The sequence below is a fragment of the Oncorhynchus clarkii genome, chromosome 3, assembly GCF_045791955.1.
Source record: "Oncorhynchus clarkii lewisi isolate Uvic-CL-2024 chromosome 3, UVic_Ocla_1.0, whole genome shotgun sequence".
Classification (NCBI taxonomy): Eukaryota; Metazoa; Chordata; class Actinopteri; order Salmoniformes; family Salmonidae; genus Oncorhynchus; species Oncorhynchus clarkii.
In genome coordinates this window covers 28485371-28511292 of record NC_092149.1, presented here as the reverse complement: position 1 = coordinate 28511292, position 25922 = coordinate 28485371, and the positions used below count along the sequence as shown (strand labels likewise).

Here is a 25922-nt window from a genome sequence, read left to right as displayed (position 1 = left end):
GAGGAATTCTATTATTTCATTTTTCCCTTCTCCTCGTGTTTGTATGCCAGCCCTGCCGCCTGTTGTCTTTGGGGGGGAAAGGAGACTGTGGCTCCCACAATGCAGCCCTTGTGTCTGGGGCCACAGGGCCAGAATAAGCCAGGGCTCACACAGCTTCCTCCCTCCCTGCAAGATGGCAAGGGCCTCAGCGTATAGGCAGGCTTGCCATCAATAAGGTTTTGAGATGATAAATTGAGCTCACTGGCGTAGCGGAAACCCCCGTAGCCCCCCGCAAGGTGGGGGTCCCACGTGCTCTGGGTGCCAATGCGACAATCATCTCACACCTACAGTATGTCTAAATTGTATTATATTTTTACAAATATTTTTGACAATAACCCTCCTTTTTAATGTCCACATGTAGCAAGAAAAGTGTTTGTGTTGTTCAATCTACATCGGGGCTGTTACATGGAAAATTTATTTGACAATCTGCAATGTTTAAATGTCCAACTTTAATTGCTGTACAAGTACATACAATATTGCCGCCAGCCATCATTCTAAATAGCAGTATTGTGACACCGTAGGCCTATAGCTCCGTGAAACATAAAGGTTAAGCTTAACATGAGAAAATGCAGACCAAATAAAAGTAAACATGAATCCATTAAAGCAAAGCTATAGGCTACGACAAGCATTAGCACCACATAATCTGATAGGCAGCCGTGTAGACGTCGCAATTTAAGAACCATGGACAGTGATTAGTAAGTAGTCTAAACTTCGTGAGCGGCTGACGCATTAGATTTTTCTGCGATCCAGAGAAACTGTATTACCCCAGTGGTTGAGCCAGCAGTAGGCTACAACCTTGCTACTGAAAGTTACAGCATTGACCAGCAACATGGTTACTTCCATGGGGATATACTGCTGTTTTACCCATACACAATACCAGATTCAAAACTATATATGTAAAAATATCCCTTTCTCGAACTGTCTCTCTATTACATAAATACAGTTAACAGACACGTTCTAGGTTCAAACTCTTTGAAAACAGGCAACTCTTCCTCACTTCCTCTCACTTGTCCCTTATTGATAAGTAGAGGATGGAGGCAGAGAGAGACACAATGGCAGCCTGTCACATCACATCCTCATTAACATCTGGAGCTGAACAGAGAACAACCCAGTTTACACTGGCCACCACGGCCTGAGACATATGAGCACTGGTCTGAGAGAGAGAGAGAGAGAGAGAGAGAGTCAAGAGAAGGAGAGAGAGATATAGTCAAGGGAAGGAGAGAGAGAGAGAGAGAGAGAGAGAGAGAGAGAGAGAGTCAAGAGAAGGAGAGAGAGATATAGTCAAGGGAAGGAGAGAGAGAGAGAGAGAGAGACCTTGGGGGTCAAAGGGAGAAGAGATCACAGTGGCAGAAATGGGCTCAGAGAAAAATAAAGAAGATATTTTTGCTTCCGAACTATCCCACTAATGGAAAACGGTCATGTTTGACTGAACAACCCTCAAAGGTGATCAGTCACCGCTGTTTTGAAGAGAAAATCAATCCTCATCTCATCAACTGCTGCAGGTTAGAGCTTTGGGATTTTCTTTTGGTGTCTGTTGATCTGCTGTGGTCCTCCTAGGGGCAAATGTTCTATGTATAAAACTGTTCTTCTTAGTACAATCAAAAATGCTCTACCACATTATGTAACCATTCTAAATCAGATAATGCTGTTATTCTATTGCAGGGACAAGGAGGGGGACTTGCTTCATTATGAACTGTGCTGCTATTTTGATACTAACCGCAAGTTGTTTCAGTTGGACGTCTACTATTTATCTGCCAAACAAACAAGGTATGTTTTGTCATTTTCTGAGTATAAAAGTTATTTTAGCTTATGACAGGAGAGTATGGAGAATTGTATCCATCTATTGAATCTGGTCAATTTAGTTCATGAAGGGCACTAGCTATTGGTCAGTGACATTGCTTAATGATGACCATAAAATAATTCTAACCCAATGTAATGTATGAGACTTTCATTGTTGAATAATGGAGGAATAATCTTACAAGGAAGCTGTTTTAATTCCCTCAGAAACAAAGAAACTGAAGTATCTGCTTGAGCCTCCTGTTTATGCTGAAGTAACCAGCCCTCGGGGAGGAAATGCCACTTTGCCATGTGTACTGCGATTCAAACCAAGCCATTACAAGGTGAAATGGACAAAACTGGAACCACTTCGTCGTGGAAGCGAGAACATTGTCATGATCACAAACGGTTCAGCCCACAAACCCTATGGCCTGCTTGGGCCACGGGCCTCGCTTCGTAAGGCTCATGCCATGGATGCCTCACTACAACTCAGCAATTTGGAACTAGAAGACGATGGTAGATATCGCTGTGAGCTGATCAACGGTATTGAGGATGAGAGCGTCATCATTACATTGAGGATAGAAGGTAAATTATGATGATTCATGTAACCTTTCTAAACATTTCAAATGTTGTAAAGAAACCTTATGGCTTGCTATTCAGATGAAAATATATTTGGAAAAAAAAGAAAGGCAAATCAGACAAAGTTTTTAATATGTTGTGTGACTTAACATCAACATAAAAAGAGACAACTTCTAATTCCTTTTAGGGATGGTGTTTCCATATCAGAGCAAAAAAGGCCGTTACAAATTCACCTACAAGGAAGCTAAGGAGGCCTGTGCTGAACAGGATGGCACATTGGCCACATTCAAGCAGCTATACAGAGGTATTTAATATTCAATCAGCAAAACATTGACAGTTTACTCTGTACCGTTACTGATGCCATAGAGGTTCATGTACTGCTAACTTTCAGAAAGTAAACAGTAACACATTCTTATTGTGTAGCCTGGACAGAGGGTCTGGATTGGTGCAACGCGGGATGGCTCATCGATGGGACAGTCCACTACCCCATCCTGCACCCACGAGCAGAATGTGGGGGGGAGCTGCTGCCTGGCATTCGCAGCTATGGCCCCCGGGACAGGATCCGGGACCACTTTGATGCCTTCTGTTTCACCTCTAGAACCACAGGTCAACTGAATGGGTTTTGGTGCTTTGTGAAGCTGTCAAATAGCAATGTCCGTATAGTCTTCATGTGCCAAATTAGTTCCATCCTTTTTCATTTGGGATGCTGCTTACTGAAAATGAATAAAAATGTATTCAATTGGATTTGGGCGATGTGGTTCAGTTAAAAATAGTCTGGAACCAACATTTAAACAAGCATTAGTAAGGATGCAATTATATTATAGTATTGGCAAAAAACTGTGTTCAGAACAGTCTTAGGTCATTCTGACTGTAAACTTTCCATAGCAACAGGGTGACCTTTGGCGATACATGGGAGTGGGCTCGTTAATGGTCCTGAGAGGATGGGGATGGACAATAAAGGCTGTTGTTCAGGCCCACTTGTAAACAAGTCCATCTGTGGGAAACTAGTTGCCCTTTAGGGACATTAGAACTGTAATCTGAAAATAAAAACCTCAGTGGAAATGTTGAATTATGAAGACAGTGGGTGGTTTTATCATATAGCACGGTTCCCCAATAAGTTTACATTTTGTTCATGTTGGACATAAAAGACTGTACATTTTAATTTAGGAAATATGTTTGAAAGTATTCCCACCCATAATGGAGGTACAGTTGAAGTTGGAAGTTGACATACACTTAGGTTGGAGTCATTAAAACTAATTTTTCAACCACTCCACCAATTTCTTGTTAACAAACTATGGTTTTGGCAAGTCGGTTAGGACATCTACTGTGTGCATGACACAAGTAATTTTAATTGTTTACAGACAGATTATTTCACTTATAATTCACTGTATCACAATTCCAGTGGGTTAGAAGTTTACATACACTAAGTTGACTGTGCCTTTAAACAGCTTGGAAAATTCCTGAAAATTATGTAATGGCTTTAGAAGCTTCTGATAGACTAATTGACATTTGAGTCAATTGGAGGTGTACCTGTGGATGTATTTCAAGACCTACCTTCAAACCCAGTGCATCTTTGCTTGACATCATGGGAAAATCAAAAGAAATCAGCCAAGACCTTTTTTTTTAGACCTCCAGAAGTCTGGTTCCTCATTGGGAATTTTTACAAGGATTAAATATCAGGAATTGTGAAAAACTGAGTTTAAATGTATTTGGCTATGGTGTATGTAAACTTCTGACTTCAACTGTATGTTATCGTATACAAATGTGGGCAAGGTTTGAAATGATTATGTTTCAGTCAAATGTTATATCTGCTTGGGCTTCTTGCGGTCAATTTGCAGTCTACAAACTATTTGTAATTATCATAATTATGAAAAAATCTGTGGCTGAATCTAGTTGATGATCGCTGCCATATAGGGTGGATACAGCACCATACTTAACTTAAATAACGGTAATGATATTGTTGTGAGTGCATGTCAACACTTCAGATCCAGAATGACTGATACAACAAATGACTTCTTATGCTTTAGCACAGGGATCATCAACTAGATTCAGCAGAGGGACAAATGTTTTTCTTGAGCAGATGGTCAGGGGGACAGGGACATATTTACAAATAATTTGTAGATTGCAAAAAATGACAGCAAGAAGCCCAAACAGATATAACGTTTGACTAAAACGTAATCATTTTAAACCTTGCTTACATTTGTATATGATCACATATATACTTTGGAACAGATTTCCAAAATGAAAATCACTTGGAGCTGATATGCTGGTGTTTTTACAGTCTTTTATGTCCTACAATAAAAAAAATGCTGAAAACTTGGGGGGACAAATAAAATCACCCTCAGGCCAAATTCGGACCATGGACCGTCAGTTGGGGAACACTGCTTTAGCAGGTTAAAGAACTTGCATTCTCCTTCCTCTCTTCCAGGCTTTGTGTTCTTCGTTGGACAGCCACTCACATTTGGGGAGGCAATGCAGGCATGTAGGGGAGAGGGAGCAGAGTTAGCTCTTGTTGGACAGCTCTATTCGGCCTGGCGTTTCCTGAGCTATGACCACTGTGATGGAGGTTGGTTGAAGGACGGCAGTGTGCGTTTCCCTATCACCACCCCTAGAGAGCGCTGTGGCGGTATTCCTGAGGCTGGGGTGCGCACCTTTGGGTACCCCAACAAGACCCTGCGTCTCTATGGTGCCTACTGCTACAGGTAGCTTTCATGAGACCCATAGCGTGTGGAGCCTACTTCCACTGACTTCATAGATCCAAGATGCAGAACCATTGTGAAGACTACCAGTGACCCCTACAGGTTTCAGTACGTAGGGCTTGCAGATACAGGTAGTCAAAAGGCTAGGAACTGGTTCCTCAACAACGGCAAAAAGATACAAGTAGCACTGCGCTTTTCTGCAATACTACAATATGTTATTACAGGAAACCTCGAAGGCTTAATGCCTTTTTCCATGGGACACATCAACAAAAGCCTGCCACTTTTATGAGCTTTACTGCTACAGGTAACAACTGCTGTACATGTTTTCCTGCGCTTGTGTAACATTTGTTTTGTGAACTTTGTTATCCAAGAAGCATTATTCTAGTGTAACAGGATAGTTATTACACAATGACAAATTCCTAAAATGCTACTGTTAGCTTCTTAGCTGATGTAAGAGAGTGTGTAAATAGCAGAATGGGAGAAAGTATACACACTGAGCATAACTGTAATACAATAAAATATCTTGACAGTGTATTTGATATGTGGCATGAAAATATCATTCAAATGCAACCATATTCACATGGATAAATACATTGTAATCAATTCCATTTTATTAGATATTTATTTTCTACTCTCCAAAAACTATATTTTTCTTATTTTCATTTAATCCATCTCCTTTTTAATTAGTTGTACAATTAAATGTTTTCTTTCATAACAAGTTCAATATGCAATTGTGCAGTCACAAATGGGATTTATAATTAGCATTATTTGATTACTGTTAAACACTACCAACGTACAGTATTACTTCCACTGGAACTAAGACAATGACATCATTGGTGCATGAAAACGGAAATACCATTGTGGACATTTTTACATGTTCTTCCTAGTATCTTAGTGATTACGTTTTTACGAGAGTATAAAAAAACAAACTTTGGATTCTGGCTATTTTCAAACCAAGTACTTTAAAAGTGGAAATTGGCTTCTAATATTGGGTCCAAAGTTCGTAAGACACCTGATAAAACAAAGCACCAGATAAGAGGACATGTTGAGAAAATGCTTTGTGTTGTAGGAATTGAGAAGATATGGATGGACAAGGAGATCTTCTTATACAATAGCATACGGAAGTGGACATCTTAATTCTGTCTTTGTGGCAGAGGGTGGGAAAGTGGCTTCGGTTAATGTCAGACCAGCTGAGGTTGAGATTTAGGTTGCACTTTACTGAAACTCTCCATCAAAATCTTACTGTACACCCTCATAAACATGTCATAATATATGTTACTCAGTCAAATACAGTAATCCAACAGTGTCGTAGCACAGATGGATATCAAAGAATTTCACTAGTCAACAATCACACATCCTTATACAACAAACAAGCCCAATGATGGATGGGACATCTTCGTTAAAGCTCATTCCAATGACAAACTGTACTGTGCAAATTTGATCCATTCCCTCTAATCGTGGCCTTATGTTGGGATGTACTCTTATTGTAAGTGTGATCGATCGGCACTAGGTCCGAGTAACATCAAGTCTGTTGATGTTTTAAATGGGTTTATTCTGGAAAGCGCTGGTGACAGGAATGTGATGACTCGTTCTCAGGGAGAACATTTATTTTACAAGGCTCCACCTTGTTGGAGGGACAAGGTTGGACAGTCTTTGAGTGGAACATAGGATACCAGGGAAGGGGAAGGGGCATATTGAGTTTGATGAGCTTATTAGTTCCACTTGATGTCCCAGAACCCTGAAGTGGCTTTCTCCGTGGCTGTGTCCACCACCTCCACCCCCTCGTTCTGATAGGGTGGCGTTGTGACCTTCTGCTCTCGCTCTGCCAAGTTGGTCAGGGCTGTAAAAACATAGCAGGTACATCATGTCATTATCACAGTAGAGCACAACATAACTTAAGCGAGTCATACAATGATAACATTAGAGACCTATCACACACATCATACATTTATTTTGTTTCATGTCAGTCAATGGAATGAATGTCTGTCCTCACCAGGGTGACAGTTGATCAAAGCCTCCTCCCATTGGCCGTTGGATAGGCACTTAATGACGGGGTTCTGTGTCTGGAGGAATCCTTCTTCACAGTAGTAGCGCACCTTGGAGTTGGTCTCGTAGCGCAGATGCGACTTACCAAACACCTTGGCATTGGCAATGATGGGGGGTTGGCCACAGAAAGCTGAACAGAAATAATGCTGTTAGGGGTGCAAATACATTAAAACCATACTGAGAGGTTGAGGACTTCTATGCTACACTACCGTGGTGATTATGGTTGTGTACTCACAGGTGCCCTTCTTGCAGGTGTAGGAGAGGTGGTAGTTACAGGGCACATCGCTCCAGCGCCCCCCGTCATGCCATACCATCACCACACAGTCCTCTCCAGACAGGAAGTAACTGTCCGGCTGGCCCCGGTACCAGTTCTCATACAACTGGCAGAGAAAGATGGGAAGGATGATGAAGAAGTAGAGGAGTTTTAATACTGTTAGTTCACATATACAGTAGCATGAGAAGCAGATCACATACCAGGAGGAGGTTATTTTTGCATCAGGTCTTACAAAACATAAGTGAGGATCTTCTGTATACCAATGGGATACAATCCCAGAGGCACGTTCATGCAAATAACATTATGTTTATGGAGAATCTAGACATATTTTATGGGAACACAGACTATGTGAGACTCACCAGAGGATTCCCGTCAGACCAGCGGAAGTCTCCCTCTATGGTCCTGTCATTCAGTCCCGTCCACTGGTACTCTCTGTACTTATCTAAAGGGAAAGAGAGAGCTCACTGTAACTTTGGGCCTGCAAACACTCGCTCACTAGCAAGTAGGGGCCGCTTTTTACGACTACAGGCCATGGGAAACAGCTAAGGAATGCTAGATAATCATCTCCTCCATATTTCCAGACACAATATCAACACCGGCATCAAAGCCCTCCCATGTTTCAGGGTAAAATGAGTGAACGGCAGGTAAGACATGAAAGAAGACAATGTTGCGTCTTCCCTGGACCATACAACCTTTAAACAAATAAATTAATTAGTTTACAAAATATTCCTCACAGATGGTACTGGGGTTACAGAGGGGTCATTACGCATTCAGTTTATGCATTGTAGGACTGTAAGTTCTGTTCACACTGAATTAAGCTATGATAAATAGTTAAATGAACACATTCTCCCATTTAAGTGATTGAATTACACCTTTTTAACAATACACGGATGAGGGTTACACAGGTCAAGTTATGCAGAGCACTCGGAGCTGTCTGTTACAAGATCAAATGACATGTTTTCAGGCCCGCTGTACCATTAATGTAGTCCTGTTCCTCAGGGGTCATGACCGAGATCAGGTGACCGCCACACAAACGACAGTGCTGCTCTGCCACCTCCCAGCCCTGACGCTTGGTGAAATGTTGGTAACAGAAGCCCATGAACTTTTCCCAACCCGGCTCACACACCTCCAGGTCTAACCAACATGAAGAAGAAGAGGTTAGATGCACACAGAGGAGACAAGAATATACATAAGGGGGAGCGATATGTTAATTATTTCAACATTATATTTGAGAACACAAAACATGCAATCTGTTACTGTACCTGTCTGGCACATGTCTCCTCCATAGGTGGGCAAGCAAAGGCACTTGGTTGAAGACCCACTGTCGACACATGTTCCCCCGTTGGAACAAGGATTATCTAGGCAGGCATCTGAGACACAAACGTAGGAGAGGACAAGCATTGGCACCAATGTAAATGCAGAAAAAATATTTTTTAATCTCCTCTATATAGTGTCAATGTAAAGGACAGATATGACGGGATCACTTTATTGTTGATTGACATGGGAATTTCTTTAACTGCCACTGGAGGGAGCCATTATACCAACAGCACTCATCATCACTGACTGACTATAGGCCTACAGTGGCCCGAGTGTTCAGCTTATAGAAAATAGAAGTTGACCTTTTCAAGCCCCTGTGCTGAGGAAATCTCAGACATAGGTGACCTTTTCACATGCATATATGAAGTGGAGCACATATGCTTCCATGCTCTTTTTTACCATGCCATTTTGTTAATGCCCCCCATGCAGTCTTTTACATTTTATTTTTAGATCATCACTGTATATGTCTATTAAATGAAAATAACTACTTGAAAATAACTTCCTGAGTCTCATTTTGCCATTGAAAAAATACCAATGAGGTTAATAAAAAATACAAAAAATACAGACATTTATGTGTGAGCTTGTTGATACAAATTGAAATATATTTACAAACACAGCCCTGCTTGGCAGATAGGATTGTCTAGACCATGGGTGTCAAACTCTGGCCCGTGGGCCAAATTTGGCCAGCGGGGTAATTATATTTGGCCCGCGAGACAATACCAAATTACTACTAGAGCTGGCCCGCCGGTATTATACAGCGCATTCACCACTAATACTACAAATCCCATAATGCTCTGCTGTTTTTGCGCGCCAATCAGGACAGGACCCAGAAACGCTCTCTCCTCTGTGACAGTAGTCATAGCAACATAGACGCTACAACTGTCAGCGAGCTAACCCTTCCCAAAAATGGCGAAAAGAAAGGCAGAAAACAGGAGCTTTCTGGACAAGTGGGAGGCAGAATATCTGTTTACATATGTAAAAGACAAACCTGTTTGTCTTGTTTGTGGAGTCAACGTGGCTGTAAGTAAGGAGTACAACATTAGACGACACTATGAAACGAAACACCATGACAAATACAAGGACCTGGACATGAGCCAGAAAGTAGAGGAGCCAGAAAGTAGAGGAGATGAAAAGAGGTTTGGTTTCACAACAGAATATGTTTAAAAAAGCCACATCACAAAGCGAGGCTGCTGTAAAGGCTAGTTATATAGTGGCAGCAGAGATCGCAAAATCAGCCCGGCCCTTTAATGAGGGAGAGTTCATGAAAAAGTGCATGATGAAGGTTTGTGACCTCGTATGCCCAGAGAAAAAACAAGCATTTTCAAACGTGAGCCTGAGCAGGAACACAGTAGCTGATCGCACATGTGATCTTGCCACCAATCTGTATGACCAGCTGATGGAAAAGGGAAAATATTTTGTTGCGTTCTCCCTCGCTGTGGATGAGAGCTGCGACGCATCTGATACTGCTCAGCTGTCAGTCTTCATCCGTGGAGTGGACTCAAATCTTTGTGTTACGGAGGAGCTATTAGGATTCAAATCAATGCATGGCACAACCACAGGAAAGGAAATCTTTGAGGAGGTTTCCAAATGTGTAACTGAAATAAAGCTGCCGTGGGATAAACTCGTTGGATTAACGACAGATGGTGCGCCAGCGATGTGCGGTAAAAAGAGTGGACTGGTGGGCATGGTTCGGGAGAAGATGCGGGAAGAGAACTGTGCAGGTGAGCTAACTGTTTACCACTGCATCATACATCAGGAAACACTGTGTGCCAAAGCCCTAAAGATGGAACATGTTATGACCACAGTAACACAGGTAGTTAACTTTATAAGAGCCAAAGGTCTAAATCACCGCCAGTTTAAATCTTTTCTGGAGGAGTGTGGTTCGGAATACGCAGACGTGCCGTATCACACAGAGGTGAGATGGCTAAGCAGAGGAAAAGTACTGAACAGATGTTTCGAGCTGCGTGAGGAAATATGTCAATTCCTGGAAACCAAAGGGAAGGATACAGCAGAGCTCCGGGAGCAAAAGTTCCTGTGTGAGCTGGCCTTTCTCTGTGACATCTCGAGCCATCTCGATGCGCTGAACCTGCAGCTTCAGGGGCGGGGGCGCATCATCACAGACATGTACGCTGCAGTGAGGGCCTTCAAAACTAAACTGTGCCTGTGGGAGAATCAGATGCTGCAAGGAAACCCTTGCCATTTTCCCTGCTGCCAATCCATAAAAGCGCAGATCTCTACCGCCGTGTTCTCATGCGCACAGTTTGCTGAAAAACTCAGTGTTCTCGCCGCTGAGTTTAGCCGGCGATTTGCCGACTTCGATGCCCAGAAATGCAAGTTTGAACTGCTTAGTAATCCCTTCGCAGTTGATGTGGAAAATGCACCAACCAACATCCAAATGGAGCTGATTGAACTCCAGTGCAACGACACGCTGAAGTCAAAGTATGATGCTGTGGGCGCCGCACAGTTTCCACGGTTCATCCCTGACACAATGCCTCAGCTCCGCACCCAAGCTGCTCAGATGCTCTCCATGTTCGGCAGCACTTATCTATGCGAGCAACTTTTCTCCTCGATGAAGATGACCAAAACAACTCACAGGAGACGTCTGACTGATGAACATCTTCGCTCGATACTGAGGATTTCTTCAGCTCAGAGCTTGAGCCCAGACATTGATGAACTAGCATCCAAGAAGAGATGCCAGGTATCTGGCTTGGGCACATCAGATTAGACCAGTGTGCAATAATTAACGTTTTCTTTATGCACTTTTTCTTGCTACAAGGCATGGGCTTGAATGGTTGATTGATTTATTATAATTTTATTTGTAAAATTATTAGCCAGTGGAAAAAGTTTATTTTGGTATTTAAATCAGAAGGCTGCAAATAGAAAAGAGGCATACAATTTTTATTTAAATTTTATTTATTTAATAAATGAATGCCATTGATGTGTTTTTTCATTTGAAATTCGATTTTGCATGTCTCCACTATTAAATTATATATTGTATGGTAATAAGCGATGCTTGTTCCATATTCAATGTTAAAGCAAAACTTGTTTGGGTCCATATTAAAAGGTTAATTTGTTCAATGTTGGCCCGTGACTTTGTTCAGGTTTTACATTTTGGCCCACTGGGTATTTGAGTTTGACACCCCTGGTCTAGACTCTAGAGCCCCTTCAAAGTAAGAGGATACATATGCAAATAAAAGATGACTGGTCATTGGTCAGAATAATCAGATTGGATTGTGATGTCATGCCTCATGGATTGTGAGGCCAAAAACTCCCTCCCACCTGAACAGGCTGAAATTCCAGGTATTTTTTTTCTTTCTTAAAAAAAAAAGCTCTTGTACTAAAAGGGAATTATCATCATTTTTACAATTTCAGAGTGTTATTTCGACCTCATAGTGTGGAAATATCATTACAAAAAAACAGAAAATAATTTTTTGACTGCACTGCCCCTTTATTTATTTTTGTTTTGGCTCTGTACTCCAGCGCTTTGAAATGATACAATGACTATGAACGTGCAGACTTTCAGCTTTTATGTCAGGGTATTTTCATACATATCGGGTGAATTTACAGCACTTTTTGTAGATAGTCCCCCCCATTTTAGGCAACCAAATGTATTTGGACAAATTCACGTATGTGTATTCAAGTAGTTGAAAGATTAGTATTTGGTCCAATATTCCTAGCACACAATGACTAAATACAGTGCATCAAGCTTGTGACTACAAACCTGTTGGATGCATTTGTTTTGGTTGTGTTTCAGATGATTTTGTGCACAATACAAATGAATGGTGAATAATGTAATGTGTCATTTTGGAGTCACTTGTATTGGAAATAAGAATAGAATATGTTTCAAAACACTTTTGGAGGGGTATGTTATCTATGCCTCCGCAACTTTCTCAGTCATCATCATTCACGATTCATTCATGGTTATCCGTAATCATGGCAGCATCCACATTAATGTAGAAGTGTTTAGGATTTCATAGTCATTGTATCATTTCAAATCCAAAGTGCTGGAGTAGAGCCAAAAGAAAAACAAAAATTGTCACTGTATGAATGAATACCTTTGGAGGCCACTGCATATTATGTTCCCAATCCTTTGCTGCTATAAACAGAGACAGCTCCCCCTGCTGTGTGTTTACCTCCAACCGAAACAATGATAATCCCCTTCTTTTGCAGAGTCAGTTGTTTACTCTGACTGCCATGTGATAGCATTTTTTTTTTAAACTTTCTAATGACTAAGCAGAGTGAGGGAGGCATGAGACCATAAAATAAATACAAGAGTCAAGTGAGTAATTTAAGGTGAGGTATAATGTAGAAAGTATGCAATTATGATTTGAATTAACACATGCATTAAAATAACTGTCATGGTTTGAGTTGCATTGAACATTACCTGAAATGTTCCCAAATCTTGGAGTAGTAGAAGTGGTAATAGGTTTCTCCTCATCAACGTCCTCTGGATATAGGGGTGCTGCCGTCGTAGTCTGGTCATCGTAGTCCTCTGTGGTGGGCGTCGGGCTGGGGGTCTCTTCAGGCTCCTCAGTGGGTGGAGTGATGGAGTCAGGGTCCTCCGTGACTGAGGTCTCCCCACTGTACTCCAGATCTGCATCGGCCCGGGACTCCTGGGGTACGGTGGGGGAGGGCACGGGGGTCTGGTACAAATCAGGGAGCAGCGTGATCTCCATGTCAGTAGAGGGTGCATCTGTGCTCGACTCAGGCTCGCTTTCATCTGTGCTATTGACAGTTGTGCCATTGATGGGAGTGACAGTTTCATTCATGTATGGGACCTCTGGTTCAAGGATCCGTGAGCTTTCTCCAGATTCAGCAGATGCAGAGTGCTCCTCGCCTGATCCTAAGCCTGAGCCGGACTCTACTCCCTCTTGGCCACTCACCTCCTGGTCACTGTCCTCATCTCCACTCACCTCCTGACCACTCTCCTCATCTCCACTCGCCTCCTGACCACTCTCCTCGTCTCCACTCGCCTCCTGACCACTCTTCTCGTCTCCACTCGCCTCCTGATCACTCTTCTCGTCTCCACTCGCCTCCTGACCACTCTTCTCGTCACCACTCGCCTCCTGACCACTCTTCTCGTCTCCACTCGCCTCCTGACCACTCTCCTCATCTCCACTCGCCTCCTGACCACTCTCCTCATCTCCACTCGCCTCCTGACCCCTCTTCACTTCTCCACTCACCTCCTGACCACTCTTCTCGTCTCCACTCACCTCCTGACCATTCTCCTCATCTCCACTCACCTCCTGACCACTCTCCTCGTCTCCACTCGCCTCCTGACCACTCTTCTCGTCTCTACTCACCTCCTGACCACTCTTCTCGTCTCCACTCACCTCCTGACCACTCTCCTCATCTCCACTCACCTCCTGACCACTCTCCTCGTCTCCACTCGCCTCCTGACCACTCTTCTCGTCTCCACTCACCTCCTGACCACTCTTCTCATCTCCACTCACCTCCTGACCACTCTCCTCATCTCCACTCACCTCCTGACCACTCTCCTCATCTCCACTCACCTCCTGACCACTCTTCTCGTCTCCACTCACCTCCTGACCACTCTCCTCTTCTCCACTCACCTCCTGACCATTCTGCTCATCTTCACTCCCCTCCTCACCAAAAGCTGTCTCTGGGGTAGTAGTTTCGACTACTTCTGGGATTTCACCCAACCCCTCTTGCTCCACCTTCTCCAGCCCTTCCTCCAGGGGATTAAACCCAGATGGAACGCTGGATTCTGGGATGAAGGTTATGAAGTCACCTGGGGAGCTAGCCTCTGCTTCCACGGATTGCTGGGTCGGGGGGGAATAGGTAATAGGTTTGGGGGATGTCAAGAGGGTAACGTCAAGCATTCCCTCGTGGACCCCAGAGGCTTCACTAGAGCCAGTGTCATAAGTAACTGTGAGGACTTTGTCAGTTGGAACTGAACCCAGGTCAGTGGAGCCCATGGAAACCTCTGGTAATGAGTCCACTGTGCCTCCTGCCTCCTGCTCCACATGCTCATCTAGGGTAGAGGAGTCGGGTGACGTGACACCAGACTGCTCCTGAGTGGGGTCAAAAGCTGCCAGGAAACAGATCACAAACATTATTCAAGCCTACAGTTAGTGTAGCCCTGTCCACACTTGAGTGTTCAGCTCTTAATAATAAAAAATGTTATCACACATTACATATGCACAGATGTTTTCATGTAATTTAATAAAGAGAGTTGCAGTCTATATACGGGGCGTCAGGTAGCTTAGCGGTTAGAGTGTTGGACTAGTAACCGAAAGGTTGCAAAATCGATTCCCCGAACTGACAACGTAAAAATCTGTAATTCTGCCCCTGAACAAGGGAGTTAACCCACTGTTCCTAGGCCGTCATTGAAAATAATAATTTGTTCTTAACTGACTTGCCTAGTTAAATCAACGTAAAATATCAAATAAATACTGTACAAGCTTCGAGTAATTTATTGGGTAAACCACCAATGTTCGGGCATCACTGTGCCTTCTTCTCGGGCATCACTGTGCCTTCTTCAAGGTAATGTCATGAATGCTTGAACCAGGTTATGTAGACATTCACGTTCGAGCATTCATGACATTACCCTGAAGAAGGCACAGTGATGCTGAAATGTTGGTGGTTTATCAAATAAATTATTGGGAGCTTGTATATAGAGTGTGTGACTCTCTTTTTATTTAATTTTTAATAGCCTACAATTTTATAGCTTTTTATAGAATAACACCCTGCATCCGACTGCTGGCTTGGCTCTGAAGCTAAGCAGGGTTGGTCCTGGTCGGTCCCTGGATAGGAGACCAGATGCTGCTGGAAGTGGTGTTGGAGGGCTAGTAGAAAGCACGCTTTCCTCTGGTCTAAAAAATATCCCAATACCCCAGGGCAGTGATTGCGGACATTGTCCTGTGTAGGGTGCTGTCTTTCGGATGGGACGTTAAATGGTTGTCTTGACTACCTGTGGTCACTAAAGATCCCATGGCACTTATCGTAAGAGTAGGGGTGTTAACCCCAGTGGTTAAATTCCCAATCTGGCCCTCATACCATCATGGTCACCATATTATCCCCAGCTTCCAATTGGCTCATTCATCCCCCTCCTCTCCCGTGTAACTATACCCCAGGTCGTTGTTGTAAATGAGAATGTGTTCTCAGTCAACTTACCTGGTAAAATAAAGGTTAGATAAATGTATGAATACAATTTACACGCCATTAGTCAGCACCTCTACCACCTTTTTTAGGGGTGCACCAGCTCATGCTTTTTATGTCATTCAATACCATTAAATACACATCTGAATATTTACTGCACTAAATCTTCAGTACATTACACAATTAAAAGTGTTTAAAAAAAATAGCCCTTTTGCACAGAAAGGCTTCTCTATGGACTCACCATATTCAGAGGTAGGGATCAGTTCATAGGGGTCCATCTCCACTGGGCTTAGGGTAGCCAGGTCTCCTGACTCAGCAGTAGCAGAGCCACTGTTCTCCCCTGTCTGGAGGACCAATGAGTCCAGTGATGTGGTATGCTCCTCAGGGAGAAGGACACTGGCACTGTGGTCCACAGAGTTGGTACGCCGGTATTCAGGCGTGTTCTCCCAGTATGGAGGCTGAGTGGTGGACTGGTCAGGGAAGAGCTCCGTTTCCTCGTGAGGTGAAGTGGAAGATACAGATGTCTCCTCAACACCCGCAGCGATGGCTCCCTCAGGCCTGATGGACCCTCCTGAGAGGTCGTAAGAGGTGCTTGAGTAGACCGAGTCTGTGTCTGTGACATGCTCCTGGATGACATGCTCATCTCCGGAGTGGTCCTCCTCAGGAGGTGTGGGCAGCCCACTTTCCAGTTGCTCCTCTGGAGAGCTGTCATGACTAGTAGTGGCTTCAACTCCTGATACATTGTAGCCTGCGGTCTCAGAGGTAAAAGTGTAGTGTTCGGTCTCCTGGGTGATCCCTGTTTGCAGATGGCTGTCCTCTGAAATACCATACTGAGACTCACCACTCTCAGGGGTTGTGCCAGGCATGGGCTGTGGATCACTGGACCCGTCCACCTCCTCATACCCTGTGGTGGGCACGGGGGCCTCCAGAGCAGTCCCTGGAACACCCTCTATTGAGAGCTCTCCTGATTCCACGTTTGACTCTGACAAGGGCTGGTAGGGATCGGGGTTACTAATGTTGTCTTTATGAGCAGTTGTAAGATCACCTGAGTCATAATTTGTCTCGCGAGAAGGTGGATACAGTGTTGGGTTTGCATTCAGCTCATCATAGGGTGTGACTGGGTAGTTTAAGTCTACGTTTGCCCCCTCAGGGGCAGGCTGATATGTTTCTGGGTTGCTGACATCTTTCACCGGCTGCCAGGTGTCCTCTGTGGGCTCCAGGTCTTGGGGGAAGGATGTGGGGGTGAATGGGTCTTGGGGTTCAACCGGAAAGGGTAGCTCTTCGTGATAGACTACAGTAGGGTCCTGGCCATCGACGGCCCCCTGCTCCTCTCCAGGCTGGTCTGGGTACTGCTCCCCAGGAACAACCCCCAGTTCCTCTCCGTGCTGCCCAGGCACAGCCCCTTGCTCCTCTCCATCCTCCTTGGTGTATGCCTCCTCAGTAACAGCCCCCTGCTCCGCTCCGTGTTCTCCAGGAACAAACCCCTGTTCTTCTCCGTGCTCCCCAGGGACAGCCACCTGCTCTGGGTACTGCTCCCTAGGGACAGCCACCTGCTCTGGGTACTGCTCCCCAGGGACAGCCCCCTGCTCTGGGTACTGCTCTCCAGGGACAGCCCTGTGCTCTGGGTACTGCTCTCCAGGGACAGCCCTCTGCTCTGGGTACTGCTCCCCAGGGACAGCCCTCTGCTCTGGGTACTGCTCCCCAGGGACAGCCCTCTGCTCTGGGTACTGCTCTCCAGGGACAGCCCTCTGCTCTGGGTACTGCTCCCCAGGGACAGCCCCTTGCTCCTCTATATGCACTGATGCGTGCTGCTCCTTTGGAACAAGGATGGCAGACAGGGAGCCCTGAGCTTCTTTGCTCACCACCTGCTCTGTCACCTGACCCAGGCTGAATTCCTCCAGAGGCTCAGACAGCGTCACAATGTCCTGGCCGATGTCCTCTGGCTCTGTAGCCAGGTAATCATGGGGAGATTCGGTGTGAGTGTTGCTGTTGCCTGTCAGATGCAAGGGCAATGCATAAAAGTTAGGCCAGAGGATGACTTAGAATACAGTAGGAACTGAGTTTGGATGCCACTACTGAAGCCCAGTATAACATCAATACCTATGCTTTCGAAAGCTCTTACCTCGGAAGCAGTAAGTGTCGTGGCGAGTGTGTGCCTCTGGAAAGCCTGTCTGGTTCAAATGGCGATAGACAGTCCTGACCCCAGGCTCCCCTCCACCACAACGCTCCCTGGGAGTGACAATGGGGTAGCGTACACTCCCATCAGCCAACCACCCCGGGCTGCAGGCGTTCAGTCCGTCATTCCAGGCTGCATACAGCTGACCTGTGGTAGCCAGCTCCGCTCCCTGAGCCAGACAATAGGCCTTAGCTTCCCACAGGGTGAAACTTCGGGGGGAAGAGCCATGGAACACTTCCCCTGTATATATGGAGGGAGAAATCAGATTGTGATAATCTGCACTTGATCAAATTGATGAAATACTCCAAAAAATAACAGATTTTCTTACCCTCTATATTCTCCACATAACAGTATACATCGTAAAGCTCATCATGTTCCAGCAGCCCATAGTTCCTCACTCCAGGATGCCCGTCCATGTCTCCAAAACATCCCTCTCGTGGCATCTGGATGGGATATCTGTGAAGAAGAGTGTTGATACCACATAGTGTTAAACAACTGTAATAACAGGGGGGGGAAGTCTATTGAAGTGGATGAAAGCATCTCTCTATCTGTGTCCACTTGATATGAGAGAACATTTACAGTGGTCTTTTATCTGCCTGGCCCTTACCTCACTGAGTGGTCTGAGAGCCAGCCCGCATCACACTGCTCATAGCCACTGTGGTAGGCTGCCAAGAGCTGCTCTGGGGTGGCGATGTGAGCCCCGATCTCTTCACAGGCGTCCTGGGCCTGCGCAAAGGTAAAGGCATAGCGACTGGAAGCATCCCGGTAGTGGAACACCACCCCTGTTGAAGGTCCACAGTCTTGGCGTTATTTCAGATTCAGTATTTTGTGTGAACTACAGCTACATTCACAAGGGAAGGCTATATCTGATTTATTATGTTACAAACTGCTCTGGTCAGGCAATCCATAATCTATTACGTGCTGGATGCATAGGGTGGGACAACCAATTCATCTCAGCAGAATTTGTATGACATTATAAAGGTACAGAAATGTACAATAAGTGTACAGAACATAAAGAACACATTCCTAATATCGGGTTGCACCAGAACAACCTAATTTCGTCGGGCCATGGACTCTACAAGGTGTCGAAAGCGTTCCACAGGGGTTCTGGCCCAAGAAACTGTTGAGCGTGAATAACCCAGCAGCCTTGCTGTTCTTGACACAAACTGGTGCACCTGGCACCTACTACCATACCCCGTTCAAAGACACTTAAGTCTTTTGTCTTGCCCATTCACCCTCTGAATGGCACACATAAACAATCCATGTCTCAATTGTATCAAGGCTTAAATGTCCTCCTATAACCTGTCTCCTCCCCTTCATCTACACTAATTGAAGTTGATTTAACAAGTGAATTCATTATTAAATTCACAAGCCACAAGCCTTGACACACGCACTCCTGAGTTGTTACTGCCACGGGTCAGGAACTCTGGCTTATCCCCTACATCTACGACATCAAACCCTGGCCTCACCTTTGACCTTGACCTGAGCCACATCGTCGGCATCCTCCAGGCCCTGCTGCACCTCACAGCGGTAGAAGCCAGAGTCGTTGTACTGCAGGCCCTCCAGCCTCAGGGTGAGGTCAGCTGGGGAGGAGACGTAATGGAGCAGGGAGGCTCGGTCCTTGTAGTCCTCGCTGACCTTCACCCTGTCCCCTCGGGCCACCAGGATCTCAGTCTCGTGTCCCTGGGACAGCACGCTCCACTTGACCCTGGGTAGGGAGAGTACGGCGTGGCGGCCATTCGTGTTGGGGGGCGGGTAAGACAGAGACACCAGGCAAGGTAGGGTAAGAGAGCCCCCCAAGACGGCAGATAAGGGAGGGGTCGTAGGGATGGTCACCTGTAGGAGTCTGGAGTCATCTGGAGAGTGCAGAATGAAGGGGTTCAATTGCTGACTTTATACAGTCAAAAAGTTCACAGTTTGGGGGGGGGGCGTCTCAGGTTGCAGTTAATGTTATTTGTTAAAGTCTGGAACCCATTCAAAAGTATTGCCAGTTGCCACTTGCCGTCATGGTGTTGTTGACACAAATACCGGATGAGACACACCTGGGCACATCAGTTAACCTTGATTTCTGCTTCTAAAGTCACACCTTCTAAAATTGTTTCCAGAGTGTGTGTGTCAGCAAAAACTATGAATGATCGGGGAGTCACTAAAAAATGCCCCTATACCCTTAGAAGTCAAAGCTCATAGATAATTGAATGGATGTCAGTATAGCCGGGGCTGACGGGGTAGTCACGCACCTGAGGCTTGGCTGGGGGTAGAGGAGGACGGTAGGACGAGAGGACAGATGGCACACAGCAGCAAAGACAGGAGCATCTCCAATCTGCAATAGAGAGAAAAAGAGAGGTGGCGGGGGAGAGAGAGACAAGGAGAGAAAGACATTATCATTATAGTGACAGCTTAATAGACAAATGGAGAAGTGCTGTAGACAAAGTGAGAAGAGGCAAAGAGGTAGGCCTCTTTGGATACCTAGAGACAAGAATAAAAGAAAATATATACAAATATTGATTCATGCTTACAGTCATTCATCAACCTCAGAGTATATTACTAGACAGTGGCAAGAGGCCAGCTTTCACCAACCACCTCAGCCTCTACGACCGTAAAGTAAAAGCCGTGGCTAAGACATCAGCGCTGTCATTTAGCAGAGACTTTGAGAACGGATAGGATGGTGTGTTAATCCATCACATGCAACGTCAGTCCTGATCAAGCTGAAGTCCCTTTGAAATAACAAATATTCATTCTTCATTTTGACAAATTGATTTGTATGACAAGTGTGAGGGATTGTTCTTTAGTTCTGCAGAATTTTGTTGAGCTTCCAATAAGTTAATTGATGAGATTATGGATATGTGTTTGTGGGGTATTGTGTTTTTACATGTGTATATACATTTCTTTAAGTCAAGTGTGTCATTAGTCAGATAGTGTGTGTGTGTGTGTGTGTGTGTGTGTGTGTGTGTGTGTGTGTGTGTGTGTGTGTGTGTGTGTGTGTGTGTGTGTGTGTGTGTGTGTGTGTGTGTGTGTGTGTGTGTATGTGTGTGTGTGTGTGTGTGTGTGTGTGCGTGTGTGTGTGTGTGTGTGTGTGTGTGTGTCGATAAAGTATGTGCCTTTCTGCATCAGTCAACTAGAGTGTGTTAGAGAGTAACTGTCTGTGTGGCCTTGGTGTTATCCAGCTGGCATGAGTCAGCCTTTGGAAGCTCTCGAGTGTGAGCAGAATTCTGATGTCCCCCAAATCCCCCCAGGATGGCATGGCACAAAGCCCTTTCTCCAACTCCACAGCTTTATCATCATTATATCCCTTTTAGCAACCTAAATGTTAAACCCCAACCACCCCCACCCCATCAACATTACCTACACACCAAAGACACACAGACATAGCTACACATTTTCCCCACTGACTCGATAGGACCGCCACATTACCCATTCTGAGCAGGCCGGTGTATTCAAATAAGCAGTGTGTTTCTTAGAGGGTGCAAAAATGTATACATGAATAGAGTCCCCCCCCCCCCCCCCCCCCCCCCCACTGAATGTGTTGGTGAATGAACTACGCAGTCATGCTGCAAACCCAGTGCACTGGGTGCTTTAGTGATCACTTTCTAACAGTTAGAGAATCTACACTGGGTGCTTTAGTGATCACTTTCTAACAGTTAGAGAATCTACACTGGGTGCTTTAGTGATCACTTTCTAACAGTTAGAGAATCTACACTGGGTGGACAAAACATTAAGAACACCTTCCTATTATTGATCAGACCCCTTTTGCCCTCCGAGCAGCCTCAATTCGCCAGGTCATGGACTCTACAAGGTGTCAAAAGCGTTCCAAGTTGGCTGGATGTCCTTTGGGTTGTGGACCATTCTTCATACACATGGGAAACTGTTGAGCATGAATAACCCAGCAGCGTTGCCGTTCTTGACACAAACCGGTGAGCCTGGCACCTACTACCATACCCCGTTCAAAGGCACTTAAATCTTTTGTCTTGCCCATTCACCCTTTGTATGGCACATATACACAATCCATGTCTTCATTTTCTCAAGGCTTAAAAAGCCTCCTTTAATTAACTTGTCTCCTCCCCTTCATCTACACTGATTGTCTACACATCAATGTGGGATCATAGCTTTCACCTGGATTCGCCTGGTCAGTCTATGTCATGGCCAGAACAGGCGTTCTTAATGTTTTGTACACTACAGTACATTGCCTTTATTCAAATGCAAGTCTAACTTCGGCCATATAATCAATGTGAATTCTTTATTCAACCTAAACTATCTAGTACTGTAGGTGGCATTCATGTATCATCAGGCCAATTATCTTTAGAATTATTCTATCTGCAGATATATCCCTATAATTCAAATGTATTGATGTCCTAAAGTTTGACTTAGGAGGAAGTGATGATTCTGCTATATGGAGAAGCAGGAGGAAATGTCTACTGACAGCCCACGGTAGATTAAGCCGACTAACTGTAAAAGTCACATCCAGACCCTTTAATCATTTTTACAAGCTATTTTACAAGCAACCAGTGACGAGGTTAGAGGAAGAGAATCTCAACCTATACACTACATTGCCTGTCTGGATTGTTGCTTCCCTTTTATATAGAATCCTGATATTGTGGGAAATCACATCAGGAACTTGAATTAGGTCAAGAAGAACTAGATTAACTAGAAATCAAGGCAGAAATGAATGTTGGTTTTGTAGTAATCCGATTGTTGCTTAATGATCAATTACCCAAAGTTCCCATGTAAAACTCTCTTTTCAAAGTTTGAAGTAAAGTGACCATTTGCATAACATAAACTGTAAATCCATTAGTAAACATGGGGGTTGTTAGAGTGTGATCTCTGTGTAAGGATCTGGGTGTAGCAAATGCAGAGAAGTCAGGCGCAGGACAGCAGAGATGAGTAACACAAGGAACCTTACTCAAAATGTCCAAATACATGAAGCAATACCAAGCCCACAAACATCGGACTGAACATACAATAAAACAATCACGCACAAAAACCATGGGGAAAACAGAGGGTTAAATAATGAACATGTAATTGGGGAATTGAAACCAGATGTGTAAAACAAAGACAAAACAAATGGAAAATGAAAAATGGATCGGCGATGGCTAGAAGGCCGGTGACGTCGACCGCCGAACACCGCCCGAACAAGAAGAGGGACCGACTTTGGCGGAAGTCGTGACACTCTGATAATACAGTGGAGATTAGTGGTGAAGATAGAAGTTGGTAAATTGCACATGAACAAAACTGTCTCGAACCTGTGAAGAAAATCATTGGGTAAATCATCCACATCATAACTGTCAGTTGAAATGAAATTGGGGAGCTGATAGATCTGTGGCAGTATCGATAACAGTAGATGGAGAGAATGTGGACAAGCAAATGAACTGTCACACTGGCAGCCTCCCCTCTCCTACTTGTCTCAGCTCCAGTTTCTAGGAGAATGAAGTCTTTTTTGTCCGGTTCCTCAATTACCCTCCATTCAATCTTCCTCAATCCTATGACTGTTAATTAGGTATATAAGCAGACAGCACTGATATGTATTAATTTCCCCCAACACCCAAAACATCCCCACCCCCCAATATCCACACACACACTAGCGCTGGGACAATAAACCCCAAAATGATCGATACAGACCGAACCAACCATTTATCAAGGGCATTTTACTGATATCGATAATAAAGAGTAGCCTTTACTAGAGGAATGTGAAGTTTGAAATGAAACGGGACAATGGTAGCCACAACATTCAAAGAGGTATAAGTAGTTTTAAGTGTAATATAAAAAAGTAACTTGTAAACTTATCGTTCAACTTATTATTATCATGATAATTCAGTAAATGTATCATGATATGGATTTTTGTTCATATCGCCAACACACACACACACACACACACACACACACACACACACACACACACACACACACACACACACACACACACACACACACACACACACACACACACACACACACACACACACAGTAGTTTTCTTCCCTGCTGTGTTGGGCACATGGCCCTTAGCCATGACACATTTCCATACTCCAAGGAGAGAGAGGGAGAGGGCTTCCTCTGGGGGGAAAGAGAGGGGGGGACGCATCCCAGGCAACCTCAGAAGTGCTTAGATGTGCATCACAAGTGGCTGGAATAACCAATGACTTCACCTTGGTCTGACCAAGAAAGGTCATTTCAGGCTGAAGGACTGCAGTATACAGTGTTGGTGATGGGGATGATGGTGGTGGGAAGGGGGAAGTGTGTGGGTGTGTAAGTACCTCTGTAAGTGGACTTATACTTTCTTGGACTGATTCAATGAGGGTTAGTAACAGATTATTTATCTTTTGGCTTAAGTAATGGTTTGATACATCACTCTCGATGGTCAAATAGAATGAGATACCGTAAACACGAACACAGACACCTGGCCCACACAGCCTCTCTCCTCTGTAGCTTATTGAACACCAGCTGTCCTAGTCATTACTTTCGTATAGTTCCCAAATCTGAGTGACTCCCCCTCCTTTCATGGAAATGGCACCGACCACCACCGTTGCCAGTCTGCCACCCTCCATTACCCGGCCTCATTCCACCCCACCACCACGCCCATCCTCCAATCCTGCCTCGTGCTACCTCGAATGACTCCATCTGCCCATCTCTAGGGGCAACCCATACCCCCTCACAGGCCCAGGCTGGTAGAGAGCAAAAAAAAGGGGGGGGGGTGAGAATGAGAAAGAAAGGGGCTATGAGAGAGTGCACTAAGAGGGGAAAGAGAGAGAGAGAGAGAGAGAGAGAGAGAGAGAGAGAGAGAGAGAGAGAGAGAGAAAGTCAACAGGAAGGAAGCTTTGGTGTGATTGAGCAGTGCCCCTCCGGCAGGGCAGGACACAACAGAAGGCCCAGCTGAGGAGTGACATTAGCCATATTGCTATTAGCTTTAGCCGTTAGCCACTCCAGCCAAAGGGACTGACTCATGGAGGTGGGGGGGGGGAGGGGGCCTTGGCCAATTTGTAGCCTGTGCCACGGGCTGATTAGGCAGAAATGTAGGGCTTCTGAGCGCTTAAAGGGCTTATGGGAGACTGTCAAGGCAAACTGTGGCAACACTCACAGCAGTACACCAAATCAGTCCACTCTCGTCAGTCAACAGCACGAAGATGGTGCAATGACCTATTTAGAAACCAGTGATCTCATATTTGCAATAGACAGTCATATTTGCAAGGTTAGTCAAACTGAGAAGGATAACCCAGATACCATAGCATCAAAGTGTCTGTCTTGACAGTCAGGCTGCAAGGAGGATATAGCTACTTGATCGTACATAGGAACATGATTAAGAGACCGGTAACGTTAGGCTGACAACTAGGGCATTATCCAGCCCTGTTAAAACTCAGCTAAGTGTCGTCAAAGTGCACCTTTATTTTTATTTGCCTCTACTTTCTTCATGGAAGAGATAATAATAATGGTCCTGTGAGGCTCAGTTGGCAGAGCATGGTGCTTGCTAAGCCAAGGTTTGTGGGTTCGATTCCCATAGGGGCCACACACAAAAATACAGTATATGACTATAAGTCGCTTTGGATAAAAGTGTCTGCTAAATGGCATATACTATGGCACAGACCTCCTTTTCGTTTTTCCGGTGACTGGTTGGCTGAATATTTAAATATAAAAACTATAATAGTTTCAAGCTCACAAATAGAAGTTAATTATTCTGTTTCTTGGACAGCAGAGTGGTCATGCACTCACCCTGCACTCTCTCTCTCTCTCCCTCCACTCCATGCAGTAGAGTCCACTTGGGTAGGGCATGCGTGTCACTCCCTCTGCTCACCTCACACCCCTCTTCATATTTCAGGGAGCTCCTCATGGCTGTCCCTACCTGGGGCTTGAGTGATGAGCACATCCAGGGGCTGGGCAGTGGGGGGGCTCTCTCACACGTAAACGTTT

General features: G+C 44.8%; 2 protein-coding genes across 2 annotated transcripts; one reads left to right on the top strand and one right to left on the bottom strand.

Moving 5' to 3' along the window:
- Positions 1-1332: 1332 nt before the first annotated feature.
- On the top strand, positions 1333-5724 carry LOC139392462 (hyaluronan and proteoglycan link protein 2-like). Its single transcript, XM_071140473.1, has 6 exons — positions 1333-1541; positions 1702-1806; positions 2044-2400; positions 2582-2698; positions 2818-3000; positions 4823-5724. The coding sequence occupies exons 2-6, from the start codon at positions 1728-1730 to the stop codon at positions 5098-5100; spliced, it is 1014 nt and encodes a 337-aa protein (XP_070996574.1). The 5' UTR covers positions 1333-1541; positions 1702-1727; the 3' UTR covers positions 5101-5724.
- LOC139392459 (aggrecan core protein-like) lies at positions 5605-20344 on the bottom strand. The gene is made up of 13 exons (XM_071140459.1): positions 20266-20344; positions 19498-19884; positions 18636-18810; positions 18357-18484; positions 17975-18268; positions 16094-17845; positions 13115-14782; positions 8676-8783; positions 8389-8547; positions 7773-7855; positions 7375-7519; positions 7087-7269; positions 5605-6933 (listed from the first exon to the last, which is right to left on the bottom strand). Exons 1-13 carry the CDS (start codon positions 20339-20341, stop codon positions 6806-6808), a joined length of 5286 nt encoding a protein of 1761 aa, XP_070996560.1. The 5' UTR covers positions 20342-20344; the 3' UTR covers positions 5605-6805.
- Positions 20345-25922: the final 5578 nt, after the last annotated feature.